This window comes from Lichenostomus cassidix, chromosome 1, assembly GCF_008360975.1.
Source record: "Lichenostomus cassidix isolate B80296 chromosome 1, HeHo_3.0, whole genome shotgun sequence".
Classification (NCBI taxonomy): domain Eukaryota; kingdom Metazoa; phylum Chordata; class Aves; order Passeriformes; family Meliphagidae; genus Lichenostomus; species Lichenostomus cassidix.
Window position 1 is genome coordinate 25,430,470 of NC_139479.1, and position 25,614 is coordinate 25,456,083.

The 25,614-nt window shown below is 40.3% G+C and overlaps 1 protein-coding gene across 2 annotated transcripts in view; it reads right to left on the minus strand.

Moving 5' to 3' along the window:
* Window positions 1-17,672, minus strand: part of GRTP1 (growth hormone regulated TBC protein 1) — a 35,466-nt gene extending 17,794 nt beyond the window's left edge. The window contains exons 1-5 of one of the 2 annotated variants that reach the window (XM_085053375.1): window positions 17,509-17,670; window positions 15,916-16,067; window positions 9,732-9,890; window positions 2,217-2,341; window positions 372-468 (exon numbers count right to left, since the gene is read on the minus strand). In XM_085053375.1, coding sequence (XP_084909501.1) covers window positions 372-468; window positions 2,217-2,341; window positions 9,732-9,890; window positions 15,916-16,067; window positions 17,509-17,546 — 571 coding nt within the window. In that variant the 5' untranslated portion in view covers window positions 17,547-17,670. Of the gene's footprint in view, window positions 1-371; window positions 469-2,216; window positions 2,342-9,731; window positions 9,891-15,915; window positions 16,068-17,508 lie in introns of both variants that reach the window. The other variant, XM_085053386.1, reaches the window with a different exon arrangement.
* Window positions 17,673-25,614: the final 7,942 nt, after the last annotated feature.

The window sequence follows — 25,614 nt, forward strand, 5'->3', positions numbered from 1 at the left end:
CAATTGCTGCTTCATCTTTGCTTTGTGTCACATCCCTGCAATCCCAAGGGCCAAATCCTAAACACCTTCCCAAGCCCTGTTCCCTGGCATCACAGGGGTAGATGAAGACACCTAACAGGTATAAATAGGGAGTAAGAAGAAAGACTGCATATTAACATACACATAAACCACTGCATCAAGACTAAAATCTGACTCCGAGACATTGACAAATTTTGCCTGTGTGCTGTGTCTTTGTTCTGTGTTTCCAGGGCCTGGAAAATCTTTAGTCTAGATAGGCCCAATTTTAATATCTAAAGCCTCTGAAACTGGAGAAGAATGCAAAGATAAAATCCAAGCTTCAATATATTAATAAAACTATGTTTTTAACATACCAGGCAATATTCTTCCAATAAGAGCATCTAGCAGCCAAAAGGACTCCTCTTCATTCTTTGTAATAAGAATTAAGTATCCAGCAATGAAGTTCATGCCCTGAAATAGAAAGAATGGTTTTAAGATGCATACACTTATCTTAAGAGTTTCTACCTTACTTCTTTTGATTAAGGGCTAAATTGCTACAGTTCTACAAAGTGTGCATATTAAGTAAACTCTAGTAATGGAAGGCCACTGGTTGAGTAACCTGCTAAACCTGCATGACAACAGCTAACAAGAATTATTAACAAAGATCAAGGAGAGGAAAATTAAAAGCTTAGCAGTCTATACTTTCAATTTTCCTTTTTTTTTTGAATTCCAAAGCCCAATGCAACTGAAAGCTGCTTTGATCAGAACCCTAACACAGCTGTATTAGACCAGCACTACAAACACAACACATGCAGGTAGACAGTGAGGCTGCAGGAAGAGAATGTCTGACCCAAACACATGAAGTAAAAGGTTGCAGTTCCAGCAGCTTTTACAAGCTTTTGCTGCTTAACTCATCCAAAGGCTGTATACAAATAATTTTCTTCCATAATACCTCCAGTACTCCACACATACATATAATAGCACTGATCCTGTGAGACCAGATGTGCAAAGAATTCACATAAAGGTTTTTTAAGTGTTCTTCTTTCATTAGCCCATTAAACAGTAAAGGTACCAAAACATTTTGTTAACAACTGGACCTGCAGAAGCAACTATGGTTTAGAAGTTGTGTATGTGTTGTGTACAACTACCTCTGTATAGAAGCCTGACACTTGCAAAAGTGAATATTGATAATTCTACCCCTTATTATAAAAATTAAAAATTATATTTTAATAAATACATATTACTGAAAATAATAAAAATCACTCATCTTTTGAAGAATGGGAGTAAATAATTTCTGTACTAAAACTGGTTGGGATACACAAGAAAAATAATTTTTTTTGGTGACCGCAGTGTAGCTGTAAGTCCCTCTAAATTTTCCCCTCTCCAGATTTAAACAAATACTATTCATATTCTTTTAACTTGGTGCAGCTGCATTTACTAGACTAACCTTCTCAACTAACATGAGCTGTATGTTAGCACACATATTCTTTCTGAGTAAGGGGAGAAGACAGGAGAGGACTTAAGAAATGAACTGAAAACACATTTTGATCATGACAGTTCCTGCTTCTTTATGATCCTCAAAGATGGCTGCTTTTTTTTCTTGACTGTCAGACTGTCATGAATCAACTTTTATCTTCATTGTGTCCCACAGGAAACTTTACAGTACTTGACAGTGACAACGGAAGCTTTCTTGAGCTGCCATCAAATTCAGGTTGAATTTCAGGTTGAATTTCAAAGAATTCTTCCTACTTGCATTATCTGCATTGGGAGATGGCACTAAATAAATGCTACCAGCCCCCAAGCACATGATGACACATTAATGCTGATCTTTCTGTATTTTGAAAAATGCGACAGTGAAAACAAAGGAAATTGAGATCTCATGATGCCTTGTACATCCTGAGGCCTGTTTTGGGAAAGATAAGCTCGCTTTCTTTTGCTCTCCAAAGCAACTAATCTTAATACCACCATGTGTGATAAAATACTTATGTTGCAGCTAACAAATGGAACCAAACTGATCAAGCTGGCTGCGAGAACAGCCACTGAAAAATTCAGAAGGACATCTGAACTTGCCTGAAGCAATTCATACTCCACCCCCCTCCCCAGGGCCAGTTTAAAAACAGAAATAGTTTGTGGGTGTGCTTCTAAAAACACATTCAAACAGACAGGAACAATTACCCCTAGAGAAATGCAGCATTATTTACAAAACAGTGATTACCTACCTGACAATATCCTACTGCTTTATTGTGATGCCCATATGCTACCAATACATTGTAGAGCGAGTGCTGCAAACATGGATCAGCGGTTTTGCGGAATTTTACATTATCTGGAAATGTTCTGTTCATATCTAGACAAAAGGGAAAAAGACCAAAATTAAGAGCCGTTCCCTCTTTCACTTTCCAAACAAACTTTTACAGCTCTTCTGAAGTACAACTGAAGCTTCGCTATGGCTCACTGAACTGTTGTTTGGTGGATTAATTTTAAGAAACAGCTTTACCTCCATTTTGGCTAAAAGAGCACTTGCATTCAATGACAATCTATTCCTAGAAAGAATAATCCTATTAGTGTACAGAAACCAATTTCAAGCAGGCCTGAAGAAATTCTCCTGCAGACTGGACTCTCTCCATGTCTGACTGCAAAGGCTTAGAGGAAAACAAACCAGGTATTTAGCCTGACAGAGACATGCCAAATGTATCAAGTCAAGTGGCATGAAATGAGTTGTGCTTCTAGGAAAGCATATTCTCATTAACAAATCGGATGAACTTTCAATTGACTTATTCAGTGAACTTCTACCAGTCACAGCCAAAAAAACCCAGCCCTGCTCCCACAGCTGGCAACTTCCTCTCAAAAAAAAAAATCACTTTTTAAAATTTAAGTTTCTCCATGATGTGACCATGAGAAAAGCTGTGTCTTCACCGGTGCACCATCATCAAGGAGGAGAATGATTTCTGATACCAAGCAGCAGAGCACATTCCCACATGCTTCAAGCTCAACCCTTAACCAAACAAGGACTATGAAATTACTCACATTTCCAACCATTAATGTCTTTCAGACCAAACATTAATAGTAGAATTCATCTCTCCTTACAAAGGTCTCAAAATTAGACATGCATGTTTGAGCTAGTCACCCCAAAACACCCCTTAGTTGTTGGAAAGAAACAGGCAGAGTTAATTTTTGGCCTATTTCACTCTATAAAGAGAGAACCCAAAGTCACTAGTTCAGACTTGCACATTTGATTTTTAAATAGAATTTTTCTCTCCAACTTAAATATCTAACTTGGGAGATTTTCAAAACCCAAGAGTTATTAATAAAATATGAGTAGTTGTTTGGGTATATTTAACAACAACAGCAACAACAAACTAGGTTAAAGTGAAAAACAAATTTTAGTAACAGCACCTCTGTACAGATCTTCATGTCCTAAGAATTATCACTTTTTATCAGCCTTTTCCGGCGTAAAGGAAGGAGTCTGTTACAGCTTTGACACAAAGTTCAGCTGTAAGCAACCAAAGGAAGAAAGCTCCCCAAAAATCACAAGTATTGTAGTGGAAGTCACAAGCATTAAGAAATTATGACCCCAATCGCTATTTCTTCCTTTTAAAGGGAACAAATCATTTGCAGAAAAATATTTCCCTTCACGTCTCATGTAAGTGAAAAGAAAAACACAAGGAAAAAGACAATTTTTAAGAGGACCTGAACAACAGACAGTTACAGGATTGTTTCTTCTTGGTAGGAATAGCACCATAGTATTGCATAATCAAAATTTATTCTTTATTAAAGTATATGCTGAATGTTACAGAAAAGATTAATACTGAATTTTAGCCATGGCTCTTCTCAGCTATGCAGAGAAAGGGTGAGGGAGGAGTAGGAAAAATCCATCACATACAAAGCAGGAACTACTCAACTGTAATTCCACAACCTGCCATTGGGAGCATCAGCTCCAGCTTGCTTTCTGATTGCATGTTTTTCCCACAAGGACTGGGGGAAGTCTTCCCTAGTTTTATGAAGGGTCTAAAATTTTTCTTTATATTTAGTAACACTATTTTACTTTAGAGGGAGGGGATAGAGAGAAAAAACAAGATACGAGAGCTAGGAGGCTTTACCCTTAACAGAAGATGCAGGGCATGGTCTTGCAGGACTCCTTGTGGTAGACTGTTACTTTGAGCACAACAAGAGCAGAGGATCCCCTTTCCTCGCCATCCTCCCCTTTCTGCTCTGCTTGCATGCTCTCCCTCTTCCTCCAGTTCTGAGGCTCCTCTGACTGCAAGGTGAGGGAACTCAACACACTCCACAGGTGCACACAAGCCAATGTGTTTTACCATACCACAAGATGAGGGTCAGAGCTGACTTGAGCCAAATGGCAGGGGCAGGAAAGAGCTGTTCATTTGGCTTCACGACTTACACCCACTTTACTACATCTGTTCCAGAAGAGACATCCAAACATTACCTTCTCATGCTCTGCACAGCCTACTCTCTGACCTGCTATCCATTAATCTGGTTCATTCTTAATAGACATTACTGTCCAAAGGAATGCAGCCTCACAATAGTCCAGTTTGGGAGAAAAAAAGTCAGATTTCTTTTCAAGCAGGGAAATGAACATCAGAACCTTACACTGCTAGATGAATCCCAAAATTATGAATATCTTGTCATTGTGTGCAGATCTGCTGCTTATAAATAAACTAGGTATAGGAGTACAGAATCAGGAAGAAAGCCACAATGAAAAGACTAGCTACTCTCCTGTAGCAAATTCAGATTAAATACCAACAGCAATTTTTAGACAATCTTTCAGTGTTCTGACGTGGTAGTGTTATGCTGCTGTGAAACAAAACCAAACAACAGCTTTCCTTATGATTTATCTCTGTGCAGCAACCATGAGAAGACCATTGGCTTCTTTCTTCCCTCTCATAGGTCTGCAGTATTTCTACCTCATTCAGTAACACAAACACAGGCAGAAGCCACATTAGCCTCAGTTTATAAAACACACGTCTATTTCGGTACCAAGAATCACAGTCATAAGTGCTATTTCTGGAGCAAAGACATTTGAAAGCACAGTCAACAAAACTAATGCTTTTGGAACGAGTCTTGTGCTTTTCCTACTGAGGGTACTTCAAAAGTCAGGCATCTGCAAAACAACCTTCTTCACCTTGCTATCTCATCTTTCTTTTTTGTCCTGATTCCAGCCAGGACAGGGTTAATTTCTGCAGTAGCTGGGAAGGGGTGTGGCTGTGGCCTAGAGGTTGTTCTATACCACCTTATCATTACCAGGGGCAGGGGAAAGGAACTCTGTTCCAGAGAGAAGGGCTTGCATCCAGTTGAGAAAGTGGCAGAGGAAGCCATCTGGTATTGTCTATTATTGTTTGTTTTCTTTCCATGTGAATAGCTTTGTATACCTTTTGTTGTTAATATTGTTGCTGTTACTGTTAGTTTTCGTATCTCATTGCTGTTTCCAGTAAAGTGCTCTTGTCTCAACCCGTGATCTTTGCCTTTTGTCCCTCCAGCTGGAGTGGGGACAGGGACTGGCACATGGTTTTAGTGGGAGTACTAAATTGGAGAATGTATTTCCTAAACCATGGCACTTTTACTTTCATATCCAGGTACTTCCCACTCCAAGACACAGGTGGTCAGTAAATTACACAACTAGTTTTATAACTAACATCTCCTACGCCAATTATGGTCACTTCTTTGCCACTGCTATATCTGTGATGTGCATCTGCTCTGAAGAGCCTCCAGGCAAGTAATTTTTTTCTTTTTTTACATAGTAGAGAGCAGAGCAAAAATTCACCTCAACTGCCAACTACAAACATTCGAAAACACCACTGCAAATCCAGAATAATGAGGTTAGGCCATAAATTGCAACTTGCAAAAACAGTATACTTAAAGGGTCTTTTAGATTTGTTGTAACTGGATATTTAGGAGTCATCTTCAAGCTTTACCCTGCAACACCTGGAACTGTAAATTGTTTTGAAGGACTGGGGGGGTGTTGTTTGTTTGTTTGAAGTTAAGGCCAAGTTTGTTATTAACTAAAGTCTGAAAAATTGAGCCTGACAACCCCCATGACCAAGTAACAGTTCAAGAGCTTTCTGCAATCAAGAAAGCCAACAGGATTAGGATTTCCTACAAAAGAACAATATTGCCACTGTACAAATCTGAGAAGCACACACATAAATTCCAGTGCCCTTCATCTTCAAAAGACGATACCAGAATTAGAGAAACTGCAGAAAAGAATGGCAACAAGGAAGACCACAGGTATGAAATGGCTACCATATTTAGCACAAACCCAGGTGGATTAGAGCTCCTTAGTTTACAGGGAGATGCTTAAAAATGCTGAATCCACAAATCTGCAAAATCATGAGCAAGGTAAACAACATGAAAAAGGAGAAACCAGAAGGGTTTTTGTGAATTTTTTCCCATCCAGTTATTAGATACAAACATGCAGCATATGTCTTGGGAACTCTCCAAATACCAGATAACTGGAGACTAGGAAAACATTTTGAGGAAGTGTCATTACACACTTTACTCCTCCAGTCCTCCCTTTAGCTATTCCGGTAGACCAAATGAGGCAGCTGTTTGGATATGACCTGATAGGGCTCCTCTTACAGAGAGCCACAAGAGCTGACACTGCTGTTCCCCTTCCTCTTGCATGGTTGAATGCTTTAAACTCACCTGAAAATTCCCAACTTCCACTAACAGTTGAACAACATTCAGAGAAGCTTCTTAGTGCTTTGACAGTAAAATATTCCTCAATTAAGATCCTGCAACTACTATCCAATCCACAGTCAGATCCTTATGCCAGCTGTCACACGACACAGCACAGGCTCTGGGACCGACTGATAAATATCAGACCGTGGGTTTCACAGCACCGACAACTCCTCCACATCAAATGCAAGAGTGGAAACACAGATTAGCTGCATGTGCAAGCCAGAGCACTTGCACACACAGACACACTAAGGGGAGCTTACTCCAAGGAAGCTACAACTTACGCTCCAGTCTTTTTGTAACTAGCACGTAGCCTCTGCATTAGAGGGACAACCACTATTTATCTTACAACATCATTTCTCCTACTAAACTTTCCTATAATAGGGCATGAAAAACAAAGTGTAGTTGGAATGCATGCCCTTCTAAATGTGTACATAACTAAGACAGGAAAATTTAGACCTGCATTCTTTAAGCTCTTTTTTAATGATTGGAATAAAATGTCTGTTCTCTCCTACCTTTCTTTAAAAAAAAAAAAAATTCAAACAGCAAATACCATAAAAAAAAGTTCAAACAGCAAATACCATTTAAAACAAAGTCAGCAATAAAGCTCATCAGCTCAGAATCAGCAAGTTAAAAGGCAAAATGGTGAAAGAACAGATTATAGACTTAATTAGCTGAAAGACTTCCGTTGGTATTACTAATCAGATTTTTCTTTAAAGATTAGACTATTTCTTTACACAGTCTACCTGCCCTTTTAAACCTGATTATACCCCATTAAAGATTTTCCCATATGAAAACAAGTTCCAAACATACATGAAAATTGTTTACAGCTTCTGGGCATGTGAAAGAGACAAGACACATTGGCTCTTACAAGTTTTAAATTGAATTTGAAATAAAGGCTTTGGTTGGCCTTGTCCTCCTGCCCCTCCCCCACAAAAAAAGAAAAAGTGTGATTGCTGTTCTCTGGTTTATAAACCCCAGCACTGTGCTGGGCTGTAACTTTACAGCTAAACTGTGGAAATAAATACAGCCCAGTTGCATGAAAATTCTGGAAACTGCAAACATGAAAGCAAACAGCAGTACAATTCCACATCTTACCTTGGTTTTCTATTAATAACAACTAGAGTAATGGGAAAACAACACTTGAAAAAACAAAATGAAAGTCAGGCAACAACTCACACTGAAACAGTTCTCAGATAAAGCCCACTATAAAATGTGCCCAGTCCACAGGAGCTCAAGCTCATTAAACACACTAACCACGAAGTTTACGTTCACCTTAAGTACTTTGTTCCTTTCATCCCTCCTATGACCACGTCATTTCTTCCTTTCTGAAGAAAAATCTACCACTGGAGTGTCTGAGGCATTAATTTTATTTTTTCCCCTCCAATAAAGTCTTCCAAGCCATTTTTCCTTATCTTCTCCTTCACTTGCTCCATGTTAATTTTCTCTTCTGTGGTTTTCCAATCAATGCAGTAGCTCTTCAAAAACTTTATTTCCTCCATAGTTCACTCAAAGACCTTTACCATCTTCCAGTATTTTTCCTCCCCCACAAAAATATTTTTATTTCATTTTAACCTGTGTGGAAAGCCACCTACTGACCCCCCATGTCTTTGTCTAGTACTGGAAAAAAATTGTTTTCAACTCTGTCTTGCAGCAATTGTACTCCAGTTGAATAGTTTGACCCTTCTCCAGACCCTTACCAAGGCTGGCTTTAGAAAGTCATCTTACTAGCTCCCTCTGCATTCATAGTTAGAGCCCTACAGTTTCTAGTTCTGAGCAGGATATAAGCCTGCAGATTTCTGGCTAGTCTCCATATTCACAGGAATATGAAGTTTATGCTCCAAAATACCTTACTAAGGCGTGTAGTCCCAAAAGCCCAAAGTACTTCTGTTGCAGGCAAAGGCAAAGAAGAAATTCTGCATAAACCAAAAGTTTAGATGTTTATCCAACTCAAATAAAAATCCATAAAACCCAAACTTTAAGTGCCTGGGTTTTTTGCAAGAGGAAAAAGACAACCTGCCTTTCTAACCAAACAACCACAGCATTGTTCCAGAGCAGAGCCCAACCTCTTGACTTCTTAATTGGGCAATGCAGCCAATATCAGCTTCTCCACAAAGCCTCCACTGTAGCAGATTTCAGGACAAGTATCAGTTACATCAAACTCCTACTTGTTTGTCCTCATCTACTGCATCTGTTTGCTCCCAGTGGGCTAAGAGGTCTGGTTGCCCTTATACCATCATCTGTACTGGCTACTGATCAATGTTCACAGAAAGCACACATGAAAATGGATTAGAAGAGATGGGGTATTTTACCTCCTGCATTTCTCCCAGGGATTTACATTTCACGTTAAATATTTAATGTATCAAGTGGATTCTCCCACCTGACAGTTTACCAAATTCCTTTTTAAACCAGTTCATACTTCTAACCCCTGCAGCACAGTAACAAGCGCCACAACTCACTGATATGCTAAGCCTGCAGCATGGCATATTTCATTCAGTGTCCTTGGTTCTTATGTTACAAGAAGCAAATAACAATTGCTCCCCATTCACCCTCTTTGCACCATTTATAATTCATATAAATCTATCAACAGCTTTTACTTTGCAGTCTTTTTACTCAATGTGATATCCTAGCATACTTCATCTGCCTCATATGGGCCTCTGTACCACACCTTCAATCACCCCTGCTGCTTCTCCAGTGTCCTATGGGACAGAATTAAGGAGAAACAGACTCAAAGGCAGGTGTCATGGCTCAAAGTTATAAATCTTCAATCACTTAGGAGATGACACTATAACATCTTCCAGTTTATTCCTTCTCAAATAATTTCTAATCTTTCTTAAAAGCATTCCTTAATGCTTTTAACCACATGATGAACTTGGAAAGATCTGTGCTGTTAAAGAGCTTACAGCTAATCTAATTTAAGAGTTAATTCAGCATTTAAACCACCACTACAGAAATATTAAGTTTTCCATGACATAACTTGATCTCTAACACTTAAAGGCATAGGATGGATAAATACAGAAAAACAGCATTATCAAAAGAATAACCTGTTTTGATTGCTTCAAGCAGCTTGCCATTCTTCTCTCCTTCAAGTAGTCTGTGGTAATACCCAGGGTTTTGTTCCATGTTGGTTTGGGCCCCACTCACAATCATCCAGATCAATGCACGGTGTTCATTGGGGATTCCTTTCCTGATATATCTCTTCACTGCAAGACAAGAAGTTTAGTTTTGTTTGTTCATTTTCTAAATAAATAAAAAAAAATCCAATTCTTTCTTTTGTATTATTCTTTCTTAAATGAACAGCCTAAAGTTAAGAAGACACAGGAAGACTCTTGACTAGATATTATTACGTTTTCTCTCCTATGCTACTATTTAGGATAAGCACTTACTTCTCAGTTGGATAGTATATTTTAGATTCACTTCTAAGTTCTTGTCACTCAGACTTCCACTCAGTTCTCCAAACCCAGGTTATCCTCCCCCCTCTCTTCCCTTGTTAGAATTTTGAATCCTTTCCTCCTCTTCTACCTTTCTGGATGGAGATACGAACAGCAAAGATTCGCCTTGATCTTTGTCCTTTTTCATTCAGACAAGCACTGACTTTTATTTTCCTCCATCGCCAGTGGCTTCTGACATGGTGGCTCTTCCCATTTGGTTATGCTCTAACATCAATGGCCATGTTAACACAACCCTAGGGCTTCAGCTTAGCAGCTGACTGCAGAAATACAGCAGAAACTGAGGAATATTAAATATGTGCCTCCTGTCTAAATGAGCCCCGGAAGAACTGGAAATGTGAGTGAGCAGCAGATGATTTTTCCTGGAATAACTGGGGAAGTCTTTTCAAATCTAAAGTAGCTCTTATCTCCTGCATCATTTTCATCATTAGTGTGTGCTTTAGGGTTTTTTTTAATCATCTGCATCTTTGTGCTGATGATTCAGTGTAAATAACTACGATGCAAGATTACAGGGATAAGCATCAGCCTAATGACAACCAAAGCAGCTTCCTCCTGAGAAGGGTATGAAAAATATTAAAAAGGAGGCAGTGCTGCTTATGGGAACAGGATCCTAAATCAGCATTACCTTTTCTGACCCAAGAAGACAGCTGAATGTTTAAGATTCTTCTCCTTTTTTGGGGGGAGAAGAAAATGACAAATGAAGCAGACATTTCTTACTAAATTAATTAGGTTGTATCAATGAAAGCATCAGCTTCTCCTCCCTAAATTCTATGGGACTCAAAATCTGAGTGGGGATTTTTATTCCACCCACACACTACCACACACACACAATATCATTACCTAGCCAGGTTTTATTCAGTCACAATGTTCTGTAATAAATGCTGCCTAAATTAAAGGCCCTAAAACAGCAGAGTGAAGCAAGGTTTTACAACTCAGACAGGTACCCTCTAAAAATATTCCACCTAATTGCAGCTGCCTATTCTTTAGGAACCAAAGCTGCTTTCCCAGTGTCACCTGACATAAACATGCATATATAATGAGCATTTCACCCACCTACAGTCTGGTGTTTTCTCTAGAAGAAACATATTTGTAATAAACACCTGGTCTTCAGGGTACAGTTTGTTTAGCTTTTCAATGAGAATTTGTACTACAGGTTACAGTCTCCACTGTTCTAGCTGTAAAGTGACGTTGACTACAACCTTCTTTTAGACTGGAATTAACTTACTTGTTTCCATGGTGGTTTAATAATCCCCAGTTCACTGTTTTTACAAGATTTTGAACTCTAATGCTCAAGAAATCCTACAGATTGACATAGCAAATTCAGGAATGAGTATCAAGAACAAGTCCCATTTAGGTGAACCAGAGACATTCAGATGAGCCCAGAAACAAATTTACTGACTACATGCTAGATTATCATATTTTAACACATAATCCCAATGGTATTTTTTTCTGGAAAAATTATAAATTCTGGAAGCATAGCTAACGTCAATATCCAACACTACACATTAAATTCAAGAGAAGCACAGGCAAGTCTTTGACAGTGGCGCAAGGGGAAAGCAGCCTGCAGCACAGCACACACTCATTATTCCTCAGTGTCATTGTTCTCATGGCAATAGATAGCCAGGGGCTTCTATCACCCCAAGTGACTACTGACCCAGCTCCCTCAGCCCCTGAGGAATGCAAAAGCCCTTTACATTGTGCTTTTCTTCCTCACTTCATAACACTTGCTGGGATCTGCAAATTGGCATTCAGAAGCAGCAAAGTAGTCTTGAAAACAAGGCCAGTTGCAACTTAATATATATCATTTATATATACAAATAGATATAGATATATCATATTCTATAAATAAAATTGTATTGTGTTATATTTATTTATTTATAGGCTCTCTTCCACATTATCATCAGGAAGGAAGAAGCCCACAACAGTTCACGCTGCAGAATATCCTCCCGCTGTAACATCTAGGAAGCTTTCCCAGATGAAGCCAGATCATCTGGGTCTGCAGCCACACATCCAATGCCAGCTGTAAGCCAAGGGCTCGATCTCAAAAGTAGCACTGTTGAATACCCCCAAGCCCTGAGTATTGAGCACAGAATCACTCCCTGGACAACCACAGTACACCATGTGGTCTAAATTCTAAAACATACATAGTAAAGAAATATCTTTATGTAAAATTTTTACCTCTGTTCATTTACAAAATAGAAAACACCATTTTTTAAAGAAACACACCTCCTCCTTAATAAATCAATTACCTCGGACACTTAGTGCCAGTTTCACAGTTTTAGAGTCACACTTTATGAACGTGTTTTCCTTGTTACAAAAGGGTAGCAGTCTAAAGATAAATACCTGAAGTAACTTCAAGATGAAAATATGCAGAAAATAATAACATTTTTCTAATACTGTACTCTACTTATAGTAACAAGATGTAAAAATAAGTCACTTAAACCTGCCTGTCCTTGTTTGATGGTAGAATATGAGTATTTTGGAGACTTCTGCTTCAAGATAAGTGTTGTGTTACCTTTTTCCCTGTTAACATTGTTTTGCTCTGCACCATAAACTCAGTTTATGTAGCAAAAAAACCCCATTTTAAAACAAAAATTATCTCATCTTGAAAATACTAGAAGAGAGTGCTTTTGAGAAGCTCCTGCCTTTTTACTTTTCTAGTTACTAACAATTACTGTTGAATATTGAGGAAATAAACTTGGGCCCTAGAAGAAAAATTCTACAAAAGAGCTGGAAACAGCACACAAGGAACTGAAAGATTTATTTCATGAATATATAACAGAAGAAGCATAGCAGATCAATGCTGTAAATGTTCCAGTCAAACTGACTTTCCTTCCTCCAAGCCCTGGGCTGGAACAGAAATGCTCCTGTTATAAACACCATTTAATATGTTTACTTTTCCCTTTCATTGTATTTTATCAAAGATCAGAAAGTGTCTTCTGCTATTGGTCACTTTTGACTAATGCACCAACAGCCAAATTCTTTTGTGTAGCATTTTGGTCAAAATTACGCTACTTTGAGCAATTATGTCAGACAGTTTGTTGCCCACTTGTAAACAAACCAGAATAGAAAACTGTATATTGATCCCATAGAGCTGAATGAAGTAGGGGAAAAAATTAAGAGGATCCCTGTAGTGGCAGAGGCAGAGAGAGAGAAAGGAGGCAAGTGATAAACAATGACTATAAACTCTTATGTGCAGTGGAAACAAGGTGAAGATAACAAGGGTAGGGGGAGAAACAAAATACCAGAAAAATAACAAAAAGGAAGAGACTGGAGAATGAGTGAAAGGAACTGTCAGCCAAAATTCCCACGACCCACCCTGCCAGCAGGCTGCAATACAGAACAACAGGATATGCTGCTTAATTACCATTGGTAAAACATAGTCTAATTATTCTTCTTTATAGTGGAACCGAATTATATACATACAAACCACCCTGGATATGAGGCAAACACAGTAGCATGTGAACACACCACATTTCCAAACTGGAAAATTAACACAAGTCATCAGTTCTTCCTGTTCACCTGGGCATAGAAATTATGAGCCTCTCTGTGTGTAGACAAATGGGTGTGGAACTACTGTGATACCATACATACAATGCCTCTCTCATATCTACTCACAGCAGGACACACTCTGAAAAGGCCCAGGCAGCACTCAAAACATGGGTGCACAGCTACTGCTTTCAGGTAGGGAAGTGGCAAATCAAATATTCCTCTCAGTTCTAGCTTATGGCAGAGCCAGCAGCTCTGAGCAAAGCTTCATAGCAATGAAATCAGGTCCTGGAGGAGGGCATATCAGTGAATAAGCAGCAGAGCTTCTGCTATTTGCCTGCAAGGAATCACTGCATAATCATCTTGCAGGATAAAGCACACACCTAAACAACTGCTTACACAATCCCATGTGCATGTCACAGACTTCAATCTTAATAGCGATACGAGGAGGAAAGTATTTAAAAATCAGTAATTGCACAGATCAACCTTTCATTCTCCTCCTCTGATACAGGAAGCTTTTTGTTACAACTTTGAATCTACACTCAGATTACATTTCCTCAATATTACTTATTCCTGTCACTCTCCTTGGAATTACATATATAAGTGAGAATGCATAGCCTACAAATCCAAGTATCTTAAGCAAAAGTCAGTAATGTCAAAGATGATGCACCAGCCCACGAGGGCTTGCAACAGTCCAGAGCCATTGCCTGTGTCCCCTCAGTGGATTTACAGAATCCCAGTTTTCACAAAGAACAGCCTGTTGGAGACAAAGCCACGTTAAAGGCTGCTGTCATTGTGTGTCCAGTGGGGCAGCATGACCACTGGTTCTGAAGCCTGGTGGACAAGTTGAGAGATCTAGTCAAAGTTTTGGCTCCAAAATAAGACCAAAGGCATTCACACTGTTAGTATCACAGTAACATTCTGTGTCTACAATGCTAGAACAATGAAATGAACTCACAGAAATTGCCAAAAGCTGCCACTGTTACTATTCACATGTTAAGAGAAGGGTATGAATCAAAACTGAGATTATTTTTCCTCAGCTAGAAGACTAAGTTCTGCAGAATCTCAAAATCCTCACTAATTCAAAATGGCACAAAGTTACCACTACATTCAAACTTGACACCCAAACAAAAGCTTCTTTACATTTGTAAGAAAAATAAGATAGTAGAAGGAGAGACTTTCTGGTTACCAGCATATGATCTAGCAGCTATAGCTCAAACCTACACTTTCTGGAATTTCTCACCCTTAAAACAGACATCTGTACACAAAATACACTGTTATATTTAAAATGTCTCACTAGTTATCATCCCATTCCTGGTGCCAAGGGAAAAAAAAACAACCCCAAAACAACAAAACCACCAGAATCACCAGCCAAAGTCTGCACCTGGAGCCCAGCTCTAAATACTTTAGCTATGTTACAGTCAATGTCTGATTGACTTTTGCTTAGTTCTACTTGCTTTTTCTTAAACATACTTATAGAGAACTCTGCCTAACTCCAAAAGACACCCATAGAGAAAGCAACCTGAATAGCACCATTAAGAGCAAACACGAAAATTTAGATGCTTATATGAAAGCATAACCCAGAGAGAGAGTGGGAGGAAATCCCACCCTTTAGTTTTACAGGATTCCCTGACACCTCCTGACTCCCTCCATTTATTTCTACCTGTCTCTCATGCACGGTAAAATATTACTAGAGGTTTTCATGCTCTTTGAAGCAGGCATTAACACTTCCATCAGCATTTTATCCAATGTTGCACAAGCTCCTACATTAATTTTACCTTCTTCACTTTGTAAGGTACTTATCATGAGTTCTTAGTACAAATGTTTTTAGCTGCATGGTCAATGTCATTTTACAAAAGAAGGATAAGGAGAGCTAGAAAATCTCAGCAGCCTAAAGAACTGCCAAAGAGGCAGCAACAGAGAGCCCTAACATCCTGATCCCTGGGTTCAAGACAGCATCTTCTACATAATCTCATGTCTTTTTAAAGAAAGCACAGAGTACAATACAACAAATAGCTACAAAAGGGCATCTTGAAGTGCCCATGGCCATAATATCTGGGTTACAGATGTAACAAGATATTCGTGAGCTGAAGGATTACTCCTTCATAATCTTTAAATCAAATCCCTCTAACAACAGCATACTTGCTTACGCATTATTACTGCTTATACTACTGGTTTAAATTTGAAGATAGAAATAGTATTCAACAGTCAAAAACACAAACTCATTGAATACCATTTATATTGATCCCAACATAATGCACTTTCACCTATAAGGAGACATAAAGCTCACCTTTTAAACTCTTCTGTATACTGTTATTCCCCTTTAGGAGCTTGGACCATTTTATTGCTCTTCTAGTGAGTACCACTAGGTATCTGGAAAAGAATGCTTCATAGGATGCATAATCAAAGTCTTCTGGCCTTTCAAAACCATATGGATCAACCCTAAAAACAAAAAAAAATTCTTGTAATAATATTTCTACATACCTACAGGTGGGGGGAAAAAAAGGCAAGTATGCTTTAAATAACTTCCAGTTGCTATTTCTAAAAGCAGCTCAAGACTCCCTCCTCCCAGCAAAAACCTAATTTACACAAACTGTTACACTCCATTTAGCATATCAAAGCTGTTTAAGTAAATTAATTTAAACATGCACTATTCCATCAGTTTTACAGATTTCACTGTTTTTTTAAGTAATGAGTTTTTGGAGCAAAGGACCCATTGTGTGCAAAACCAACACAAAATTATGGACACGTAAAAGTCTGGGGGGTATTCTTCTCCGCAATACAGGCAAACAGTTGAAAAGTATGGGGTATAGCACAACAGCTCCAATACGACCTGAACTCTCTTTCCACGCAGTTCTGTGCAGAAAAATGACAACAGAAAGTACAAGTAATTTCTGAAATCATCTTGATGGAAATATACGACTTGGAAAGAGAGACAAATCCTTGTGTCAAATCTGCCTTCTTCATATATAGCACCAAAATGTTTGTTTTATTATCTTTTACAATTGTTCAACGTTACAGCACATTATCTCAGGCAGCACAATACTGACAGTTTCAGAATTGCATGGCTGATTCTGTTGTAATATATCAACTCACCTTGCTAAATTAGATTTATGGCAACCTCCCAAGGCGCTCTATACCTGCCAATTATCACCTGAGTACAGGACACTAATGGGCTTTGGAGAAGTTGAACAGGCAGGGGGATGTGTCCAGTCAGACAAGGTTTCGAGACAGACTTGAGGGTTGAATTTCCCAAAAGACTGCCCGTTTCATTCATGGAGAAGGAATTTGGCCAGGAGCAGCACTGGCACAGCCTTGGGAAAACTGGCTCACGGGAGCGTCACAGTCACCATCACAGGTAGTAAAGCATGAATCAGATGAGGAGCAATTAAATATTCAGACCTCCAACTGTTATTACATTGTTGGCTGTTTATTAGTCACCTCAGTATTCATACACTCCTCAATCTGACACAAAAACCACAGGTGCAAAAATCACCGAAAGCCCCGACACAGGTTCCTCTAAAGACACAGAGCACGAAAACACACACAAACCCCTCACACGTCCATGAACACACAGCTCTTATTTACCACTGCGACTGCCCAGGCAGCAAGTACACACTAATTTCATGCTCCGCTCCACTCCCGAGGTAGGAAGGGAAAACAAAGAGCGAGGACGCGAGGTTTCAGGGCAGCCACCTTGCCCGGCCGCCCGCGCTCAGGGAAGGCTGCGGTGCCCCTCGCTGCCCTCAGCCGCGCCCGGCCGGTCCGGGGGGCTGAGCCCGGCCGCAGCCCCGGCAGGCCGGCTCCGAGCGCTCGGGGAGGCACAGCTCGCCCTCCCTGCGCGGCCGAGGCGCTCGGAGCCCGGCCCGGCCGGCAGCCCTACCTGTACGCCCAGTCCCGCCCGTCCTCTCGCCTCGCCATCGGCCGCCCCGCTGGAGCCCGGCGGGCAGGCTGGGGCTCCCAGGCCGAGCAGCGCCGCGCCCGCGGCCCCGCCGGAGCTGCGGCTCCCAACCCGGCTCACTGAGCCCGGCGAGGGGCGGGGGCGGCCGGCGGGACCGCCCAGTGCCCGGGCCGGCGGGGCAGAGCAGGGCAGGGCAGGGCAGGGCAGGGCAGGCAGGGCAGAGCAGAGTAGAGTAGAGTAGAGCTGCTCCTCGTCCCCCCAGCTGCACGGCCCGCCCGGCTGGGACACGCGGGTCTGCTGCTGATCCCGGCTTAGGTTTGTGTGTTCAACATTTCTCTCGCGTCTGGGGGAAAAAAAAAAAAAATTCAAATGTTTTAGCGCGAGAGAAATGTCTCACTAATACCGGCGGAGAGTGGTTTCAGGTACAGCTCTTCAAACCCAAGGGATTTCCCCATAACCAGCAAGAAGAGGTGGTTGCGTTATTATTTAAGTTCTCTTAATTGGTTTGGGATTTTTTTTTTTGCCCCAAATTATCACAATCTTCTTTTTAATTTCCTCAAATTATTAATTACAGTCATAATCACAGAATCATAGAATATTCTGAGTTGGAATGGACCCACAATGATCATCAAAGCCCAACTCCTGGACCTGCACAGGACATCCCAAGAGTCACACCCTGTGCCTGAGAGCATCCAAACACTTCTTGAGCTCTGTCAGGCTTGATGTTGTGCCCACTTCCTTGGGGAGCCTGTGCCAGTGCCTAACCACCCTCTGGGTGAGTGAAGAACCTTTCTCTAATACACTGAAATATTGCCAACTTCAGCTTCTGCTGATTACTTTCCACCATGAACTGATATTCATTTATATATGATTTAAATAAGAAATGGCAGATTGTAAAAAAATGTGTCATAATAATACACAAAATTATACCAAAAGATTGGCTTTCCCATTTCCAGAATCCACCTCCAAAATCAGCACACTGCTCTTCATCTTTAGAAGTCTCAAACAAAGCCTGAAAACCACAAGGACTCAGCCCTACCTGACTGCCAGCAGCTTAATTCATAACACACTGCAAAACTGAAGGGAGGGAATAAAATTATGTTCCTGCTTGTCCTTTTTTGAATCAAGTTCTGACTTTGCACCCAGCAAAGTGCTTGGAAAATTACAGCTACTGCTGGAGAAACATTATCTTGTTCAGCCAGCAAATAAGAGTTGCTGCAGACAGCAGATGGGATTTCACAGGGGAGATCAACAGTTGTTCCAGCACACTCTTCAAGAAAGCTACCTTCCCCTCTGTGGGATCACAGGCAACCACCCACACAGAAATGTAAAAGCAGTTTGGCTCCAATGGCAAAGAGAACAAAATAAAAGAGACTTGTACTTGGTTTCACTGCCATTGCAGTGCTGTGAAAATTTGTGACTGTTCAGCAAAACATAATTATTACTTTTTGCGGGGTGGGGAGGAGGAGAATTCTGTGCTTCACCGGGCATAGAGCTTCTCCTGCAGGAGTGTGGTCCTGCTCGAATTACTGTGCGGCATCACGAGCCCGCTGGGGTGCTGGCAGAGCTGCAGGCTGATTGCAGCCCAGCGCAGGGAGAGCCAGCCAGGGCTGTGCCAAGCTGGGCTTGACTCGCCGCCAGCGTTGCCTTGGCGGAGCGTAGGCAGAGGCACGCTCAGCAAACAGCTCTGCCCCAGCCAGCCGGGCACAGCTCACAGAAAATCCTTGGCAGAGGTGTCAATAGGAGCCAACGCTGTCCCACAGAAGAAAAAAGGAAGCCTCGGTTAAGCAGAATATCCTCTTCTCTAAATCCTGAAGCCACAGGCTTGTTAGGTAATGGAGTTATGCTTCATCTGACAGCAACATCTCTTTGGTGTATATGCCCTTTATAATGGATCCATCAAAAGTTCCCTGCAAACAGCAGATTGTTTCTGTGATTAATTAAGGTACATCTGCAGTGCATCAAGGGTAGTCTTGTCTATAGCACAGTGTACTTTTCCTCAAGCCTCAAATATTATGTATTGTTTTGTTGCTCCAACACAAACACAACTGTGTGGCTGACTCAGGTTTATGCCTGTTAGACACAAAGGCTTCCATTAAGAATACTTAGGTTATTAATTGATTAATATAAATAATTACTAAATTTCAGCACAATAATTGGCTCCCCCCGTATTTTGTCTGATAATATGAGCCAGCCCACTGTCTCTGAAGGGATAATACCTTGGTTGTCCTTCCCAGGGTATCAATGCTGCTCTCTTCTGGGCAGATGATATCATGTTGCTTTTAAAGGCTTTTAAAGAAACTAGTCCATAAACACTAGAATCTGAAAACTGCATGTGCTTGGTGGTGTGATCAGCAGAGAAGTATACAATTTACTTTTGATCCTTTACTTCTGAAGGAGCTGGTGACGGTGGCAGAGTGCAAAAGGTCAGGCTTAGTTGACATTCAGACCAGCAAAGCTCACAGCCTTCCTACCTGCCACCTGGTGTGAAAGGAAATGTACTTTATATAACTTCTCCCCCACCCCCTTTTTGCATCTGAACCTTATCCCTGAAGTTTTTTGTTATGGCAAACGTGTTTGGTAGAAATTCTCATTGTGCTGCTGCTAGAGTAAGTCCTGAAAATAGTGACTTCCCTTTAAGGGTAGGCATTTAGATGTGTTCCCTGAAAAGGCAGATGAAGACAGCAGATGAGTGTTTCACAGGCTGAGGCGTTCAAAGCTTTGCTTGTCTCATACCCTGCATTTTAGTGAGCAAGGCTTCCCTTCTTGTGTTTGCAGAGCAGTTGCTAAATAACAATACTAGGATGATTCTCAGCCTTATCAGGAATTAGTCTGGGGTGGCTTTATGCTTCCCAAGGCTGTGAAATGTGTGCTACGTCACCTCTTTTGATGTAACAGCAGTACTGAAAGGTGGTCCAGCTCCTCACATACCACCCCACAGCTATTGTTACTCTTCAGCCAGAAGTGGAGAAGGAGCATTAGGAGAAATCCCTCAGTAATATTTGTGCTGGAAGTGTTTCTTTAACTGCCTGTGGGGACCATAAAGATTCTTTATCCATCCAAGAATGGAAGAAATATATTTATTATTTTGTATATCATAAACGTGTCTGGGGTTTTTTTCCTGAGGTTTTTTTGTTTGTTTGTTTGTTTGTTTGTTTGTTTTGTTTTTTGTTGTTTTTTCATGGCTTCAGGGAGGCCAAAGAATAGCAATTGGTATGGGAAAGAAAAGCACTATAGGACTGAGAAAGAGTAAGTTGCGTGTGAATATAGTTGTACACGGATATAGTGTGCCCAATATTTTTAAAACCGCATGGGTGAATTTGTTAATAAGAAATACCAGTGAGAAACACCATTTCCAGGAAAGGTAGCAGCTCTGCTTTTTCAGATCCAGACAGGAGTATAAACTTTGAAAAAAACCCTAACTGCTCACAAAATAGTTTAATAGCCCCTGTTTAAAAAATACAAATACATCAGCAATGGAGAAGAGATAAAAAGATAATTCTCACTGCTGACAGGGTGCTGTAGTGTCCTAAGTAAGGGATGAAATTCCCCCAGCATATGTGGCTTCCCTAGCTCATGTGATTTTCCATCCAGCCACTCATCTTGGTGTCTATACTTAGTTAACCACGCCACACAAGTGTTCCCTGCTTCGCTGGAGCTCTACTCTGCATCATTTGGCTTAAGCTACTTTCCCACGACCTGAAATAAATCTGCTGTTCCATACTTGGGGAAAACAGTTAAGGTTAAGTATATTTGGCAGTATTGAATATGCAGTAAGAAGTAAACATATAGGGTGGGGGGGGTGTGGGTGTGTGTGTGTGGGGGGGGGGGTGTGTGTGAGAGAGAGACTGTGTGTCTGTATTCTAACCTAGACATAATGTGCTCCAGGACTAGACTCATCCAGCTAACAAGGATAAGGAATGCAACCATCACATCCAGACACCTTTATTTCTTGTTGCAACCAGCTACTCACCATGTTTAGTCAATCCTCACTTACATATGGATTAAGGCTCTCAATCCATAATGAAATGTAATGAAATGCTGAACTTGCTCCATGTTTTTGCCCCAGAAAATTGCATCATGCTTACATAATTGTAGTCTGCAGGCCTGATTAAGCCTGTTCACATGAATTGTTCCATCAGCATTCACTGAACTTTAGGACAGACTGCCTAGCAATGACAGAAATGTACTTGAAAAAGTTAATTTCTACTATTCCCTAAAGGCTTCACAGCTTCATGTCCATGAAGGTTACTAGCTGTTAGGACAAGTTACATTCACATGTAGTCTGGGAACTGCCAGTATTTTGATTATTCTCAGTATGACTGTGGCCCCAGGAGTCAAAGCATACTGATAAGAGCATCTATAAAAAGGAGCTCTAAAGCTTGCTGCATAGCACTGCTGCTGCCTGGAGAACCAACATTATCCATGTAAACCTCTGCAAAAAGGTTTCTGCACTCAGCTGCCATCCTCCAGCTGCGTCAGAAAAGAAGGCTCAAGGCTCTAAATGACAATACTGGAAACAGCAGGGGAAGAGAAATTATATGGTAGCACCCTCAGTGTGAAAAACACAGCAAAATTATATGTCAAAAGTGATATAGGAAAGATACTTGAGTGTTATTAGAAGGAAGGGTTTCTAAGGCCGGGACAAGGGCGTCCTTAGGAAAAAGGTCAGTAGCTATCACAGATCAGTAAAACAACGGCATGGAATTGAGCAGAGTGGGAGAGAGATTCATGAATCTACCTTAGGTCAAGCTGCAGCTTTGTAAAACATGTTTGTTATTCAACTGACAAAGTGAAGTATTTTCTAGATGGCTTTGTTCTGTTTATTTTGTTTTTCCTTATCTACTTGAATGATCATGAGGGGTATGCTGAAAGCCCTTTACAGCATGCTGATGATGTTTACTTTCCTGGCTGCATGAGTACAAGGCGTATAACTGAACTTTGAAATTTCTTAGGGAGAGACGACAGACAAGATTGGAGATTATTAACTCCTTACTTGTCCCATTCCCTTTTCTTTCTTACCCCCAATTGTAAAGGTACCCTGCCTAGCAAATCTGGTAGCTCAAATATCTACTGATTAGGCATAGGGTTTAACTTCAATGTTCTCTGTCTGTCTACTATGACTTCACATTTGATCCTGGTTGAGAAAAGTTAAGGCAAGATTTCTCCTGGATTTTGATTGCTTCTGCATTAGGACTCCTCTGCAAGGACTCTCATTTCAGTTGTCTCAAGTAGTATCCTAAGCAGCAAGAAACTGACAGAGTTATCAACACAGGTCTTTAAATACCGTATTTGCACATAAATATATGATCTTAGCTGTGAAGAACACTTGGTGTAAAGCGAATAAGGTTTATCTACCCACTCAGACACAAACATCCATTTCACACATGGAATAAGGATGAGTTTTGTAGGAGCACATATGTGAAGTTTCTGTAATTAAATACTATTTTATATTGTACACATACAGGGGTACTGAACTTAAGTCAGATCAGCAAATTCCCTTTCTGTGAGTTCCAAGCTTTGGAGTGCTGAACTCTGCAAAAGGTAATGTTCTCCCAAGGAGGTTGTTCTTCACCATAGCTTTCTGCATGTTTATTCCCCACACATTTTTTAAACTCACAGCCTCGAAGAAAAATAAGTTTTGTGAAAACTTAAAACTGGGTTTGACAGCAGGAGTGAGTGAAGCTTCTTGGAACTGCAAGGTTATAGCAACAGCCATCAGTACAGGCATGCCTCAGTATTTGCATGGGATCAGGATATCAGCTGAAGTATCATGTTTTTAAATTCCTTTGAGAGGGAAGCAACTTTGATTGCAACATCTAGGATCAAGTTATTACTTTCTACTGGCTTACTTTGTCAGGTTACAGATAATATCACATGACTAATACTGGAGGGAAAATGTCATTCTCATTTTGTGTTAATTTGCATATAAATGTCCCTAATACTATCACAAATTGGTACATCGTCAAAATTGAAATAGTTTAATTTAATTTTTCATATTTCAGATATTTCTGACACTGTTTTTTCCCATCTTAGAGTAATCACATTGAAGAGAGAAGTGTAATATTGAAAATCTTCAGCAACATTTTGGTATTTCCATGGTTTGCTGCATAATTAGATACAAAAATAGTATGTTCTCAGTCAGCTGTTTGATCCTTTTTTCCATTTAAACTAACTCTTTTGTCAACACAAACCAGGGGTTTTTTTCAACTGAGATATTTTATTTTAGCTGCATATGAATTAAAGAAAATTATAGAACTTAATTTGCTGTAATTATTCAGGGAGCCATTGTAATAATTGAATGTGACACTGCTGCACATTTGTATTGCTTCTGCAACAGGTATTACTTCTGTGTTTTCTTATTTCTCAAAAACATATTTTTCAAAAATTTTCTTCTCAGAAACTCCAATTGTCTTATTTTTATAATTTCCTTTACAAGTCATTTAGTCACTGCCAATCCTCCATGAGCAGTTGCTAAATTTCTGAACACAGTCAAGTAAGCTTTACGATAATTATTGTCTTTCCTCATCTATGCAAAATAATTTTTATATGGGTGTGAAAGTGCAATTGTTGTCTTATTAGATGTTGATGGAAAATTGTTGATGAAAAATTGACTGCAGTCATAATCCACATGTAGATGCAAGTCAACCCACCAAAACATGTAAGTAATACTTAGAATTGACATGAGATGGATACAGTTGTGGACATGCCTTGTACTTTTCCTGATTCTCTGCCACACTCAGTTACAGTTTAGCCCGTGATATCTACATGTAATGAAATCCTTTAGAATTCTAAAGAATGACTGTATAAATAATTCCAGCTGCAGTCTCTCAACTACACTGTCCTCTCTCAAACATAGCTTTTTGTATTTTGATGGCAGCATAAATGCCCTGTATAAAATTTGTTGAGAACTACAGACTTTGAGAATTTAATGTTTCTTTATATGTGGGCAACACGTTAGTATGTAGAAATGAAACATTTTTCAGCAAAGAAAGCTCAGATTTGGTCCCACAGAAGTCAATGGAAATGGGCTGAGTTTTCTTCACGCCTCTTAATAATTTTCAGGTTTTTGTTTCATCCTGTCCTAGCCCCTGGGGTTCAAGCAGCTGTGACAGTCGAGGATCAGAGATTTCATTAATCACTCAAGAAGAGATGATTCTCCTCCAGTGTGAAAATCTGTTACTCAGGCCCTCACTCAAGAAAAAAGGTGGTTTCTGTTTCCAGTTTCAGTGCCCAGCTCTGAAGCCCACCCAAGTCTTGGAGCCTTCCAAGGCACAACACAGAGTTGCTGATCTAGAAGAAACAGTGCTGGGAAGATCTAGCACTCCTCCTAGCCAGAAATATCCAGTCTCTGCTTAAAGGAACCAACTGGCTCTCATAAAATATATTACTTCTCTGTCTCTCACATGGCATTTCTTTGCTTGTGTTGCAGAAAATAGAGGCGGGAGCTATACATTAAAGCAGGCCAGATCACAAATGTGAAGGTATAGTCACCGTTTTAGTTCACATCTGAGTAGTGAGGGAAAGTGAACATGAAAGAGCTGCAAGCAGAACAAAAGCAGGTTCAGCCTTCCATCTGGTAGAAAAAACCTGCTGGTGCATTGGATATGGTGCAGAACAAGGCAGAATTTCCCTGCTGCACATCACAGGATCAATTATTGCTCACAGCAAATTTGCAAGTCTAGCACCTATATGCAAACTGAGAATCAAATGGTCAGATACCAGGAAATGGAAACTTTGCTGCGAACTTGCTCAGATTCATCCAGTGCTTCAGAAAAGAAAAAAGAGCAGGAAAAACCCCCAGAAAACAAAAGGATAAAAAAGAGGGGACTCTTGGAAGTCCTGTTCTAGGAAGGACTCAGCTTTCAAAGTGCACACAGTATTCATGAGCATGACAGGGACTTACTCTGTGTGGAAAAACACTGGTGGTTCTTTTGATTGCACTGGCTGTATTTTAGAGTACTGCTGTGTGGTTACTACAAGGGGTGGTCAGAGTTCACAGTGTGGGATCTAGCATAAAACAAATGCCATATTAGCAAGGTGCTGTATTTCCCACAGCAATGAGAGTATGTCCCTGGCAATACCTTT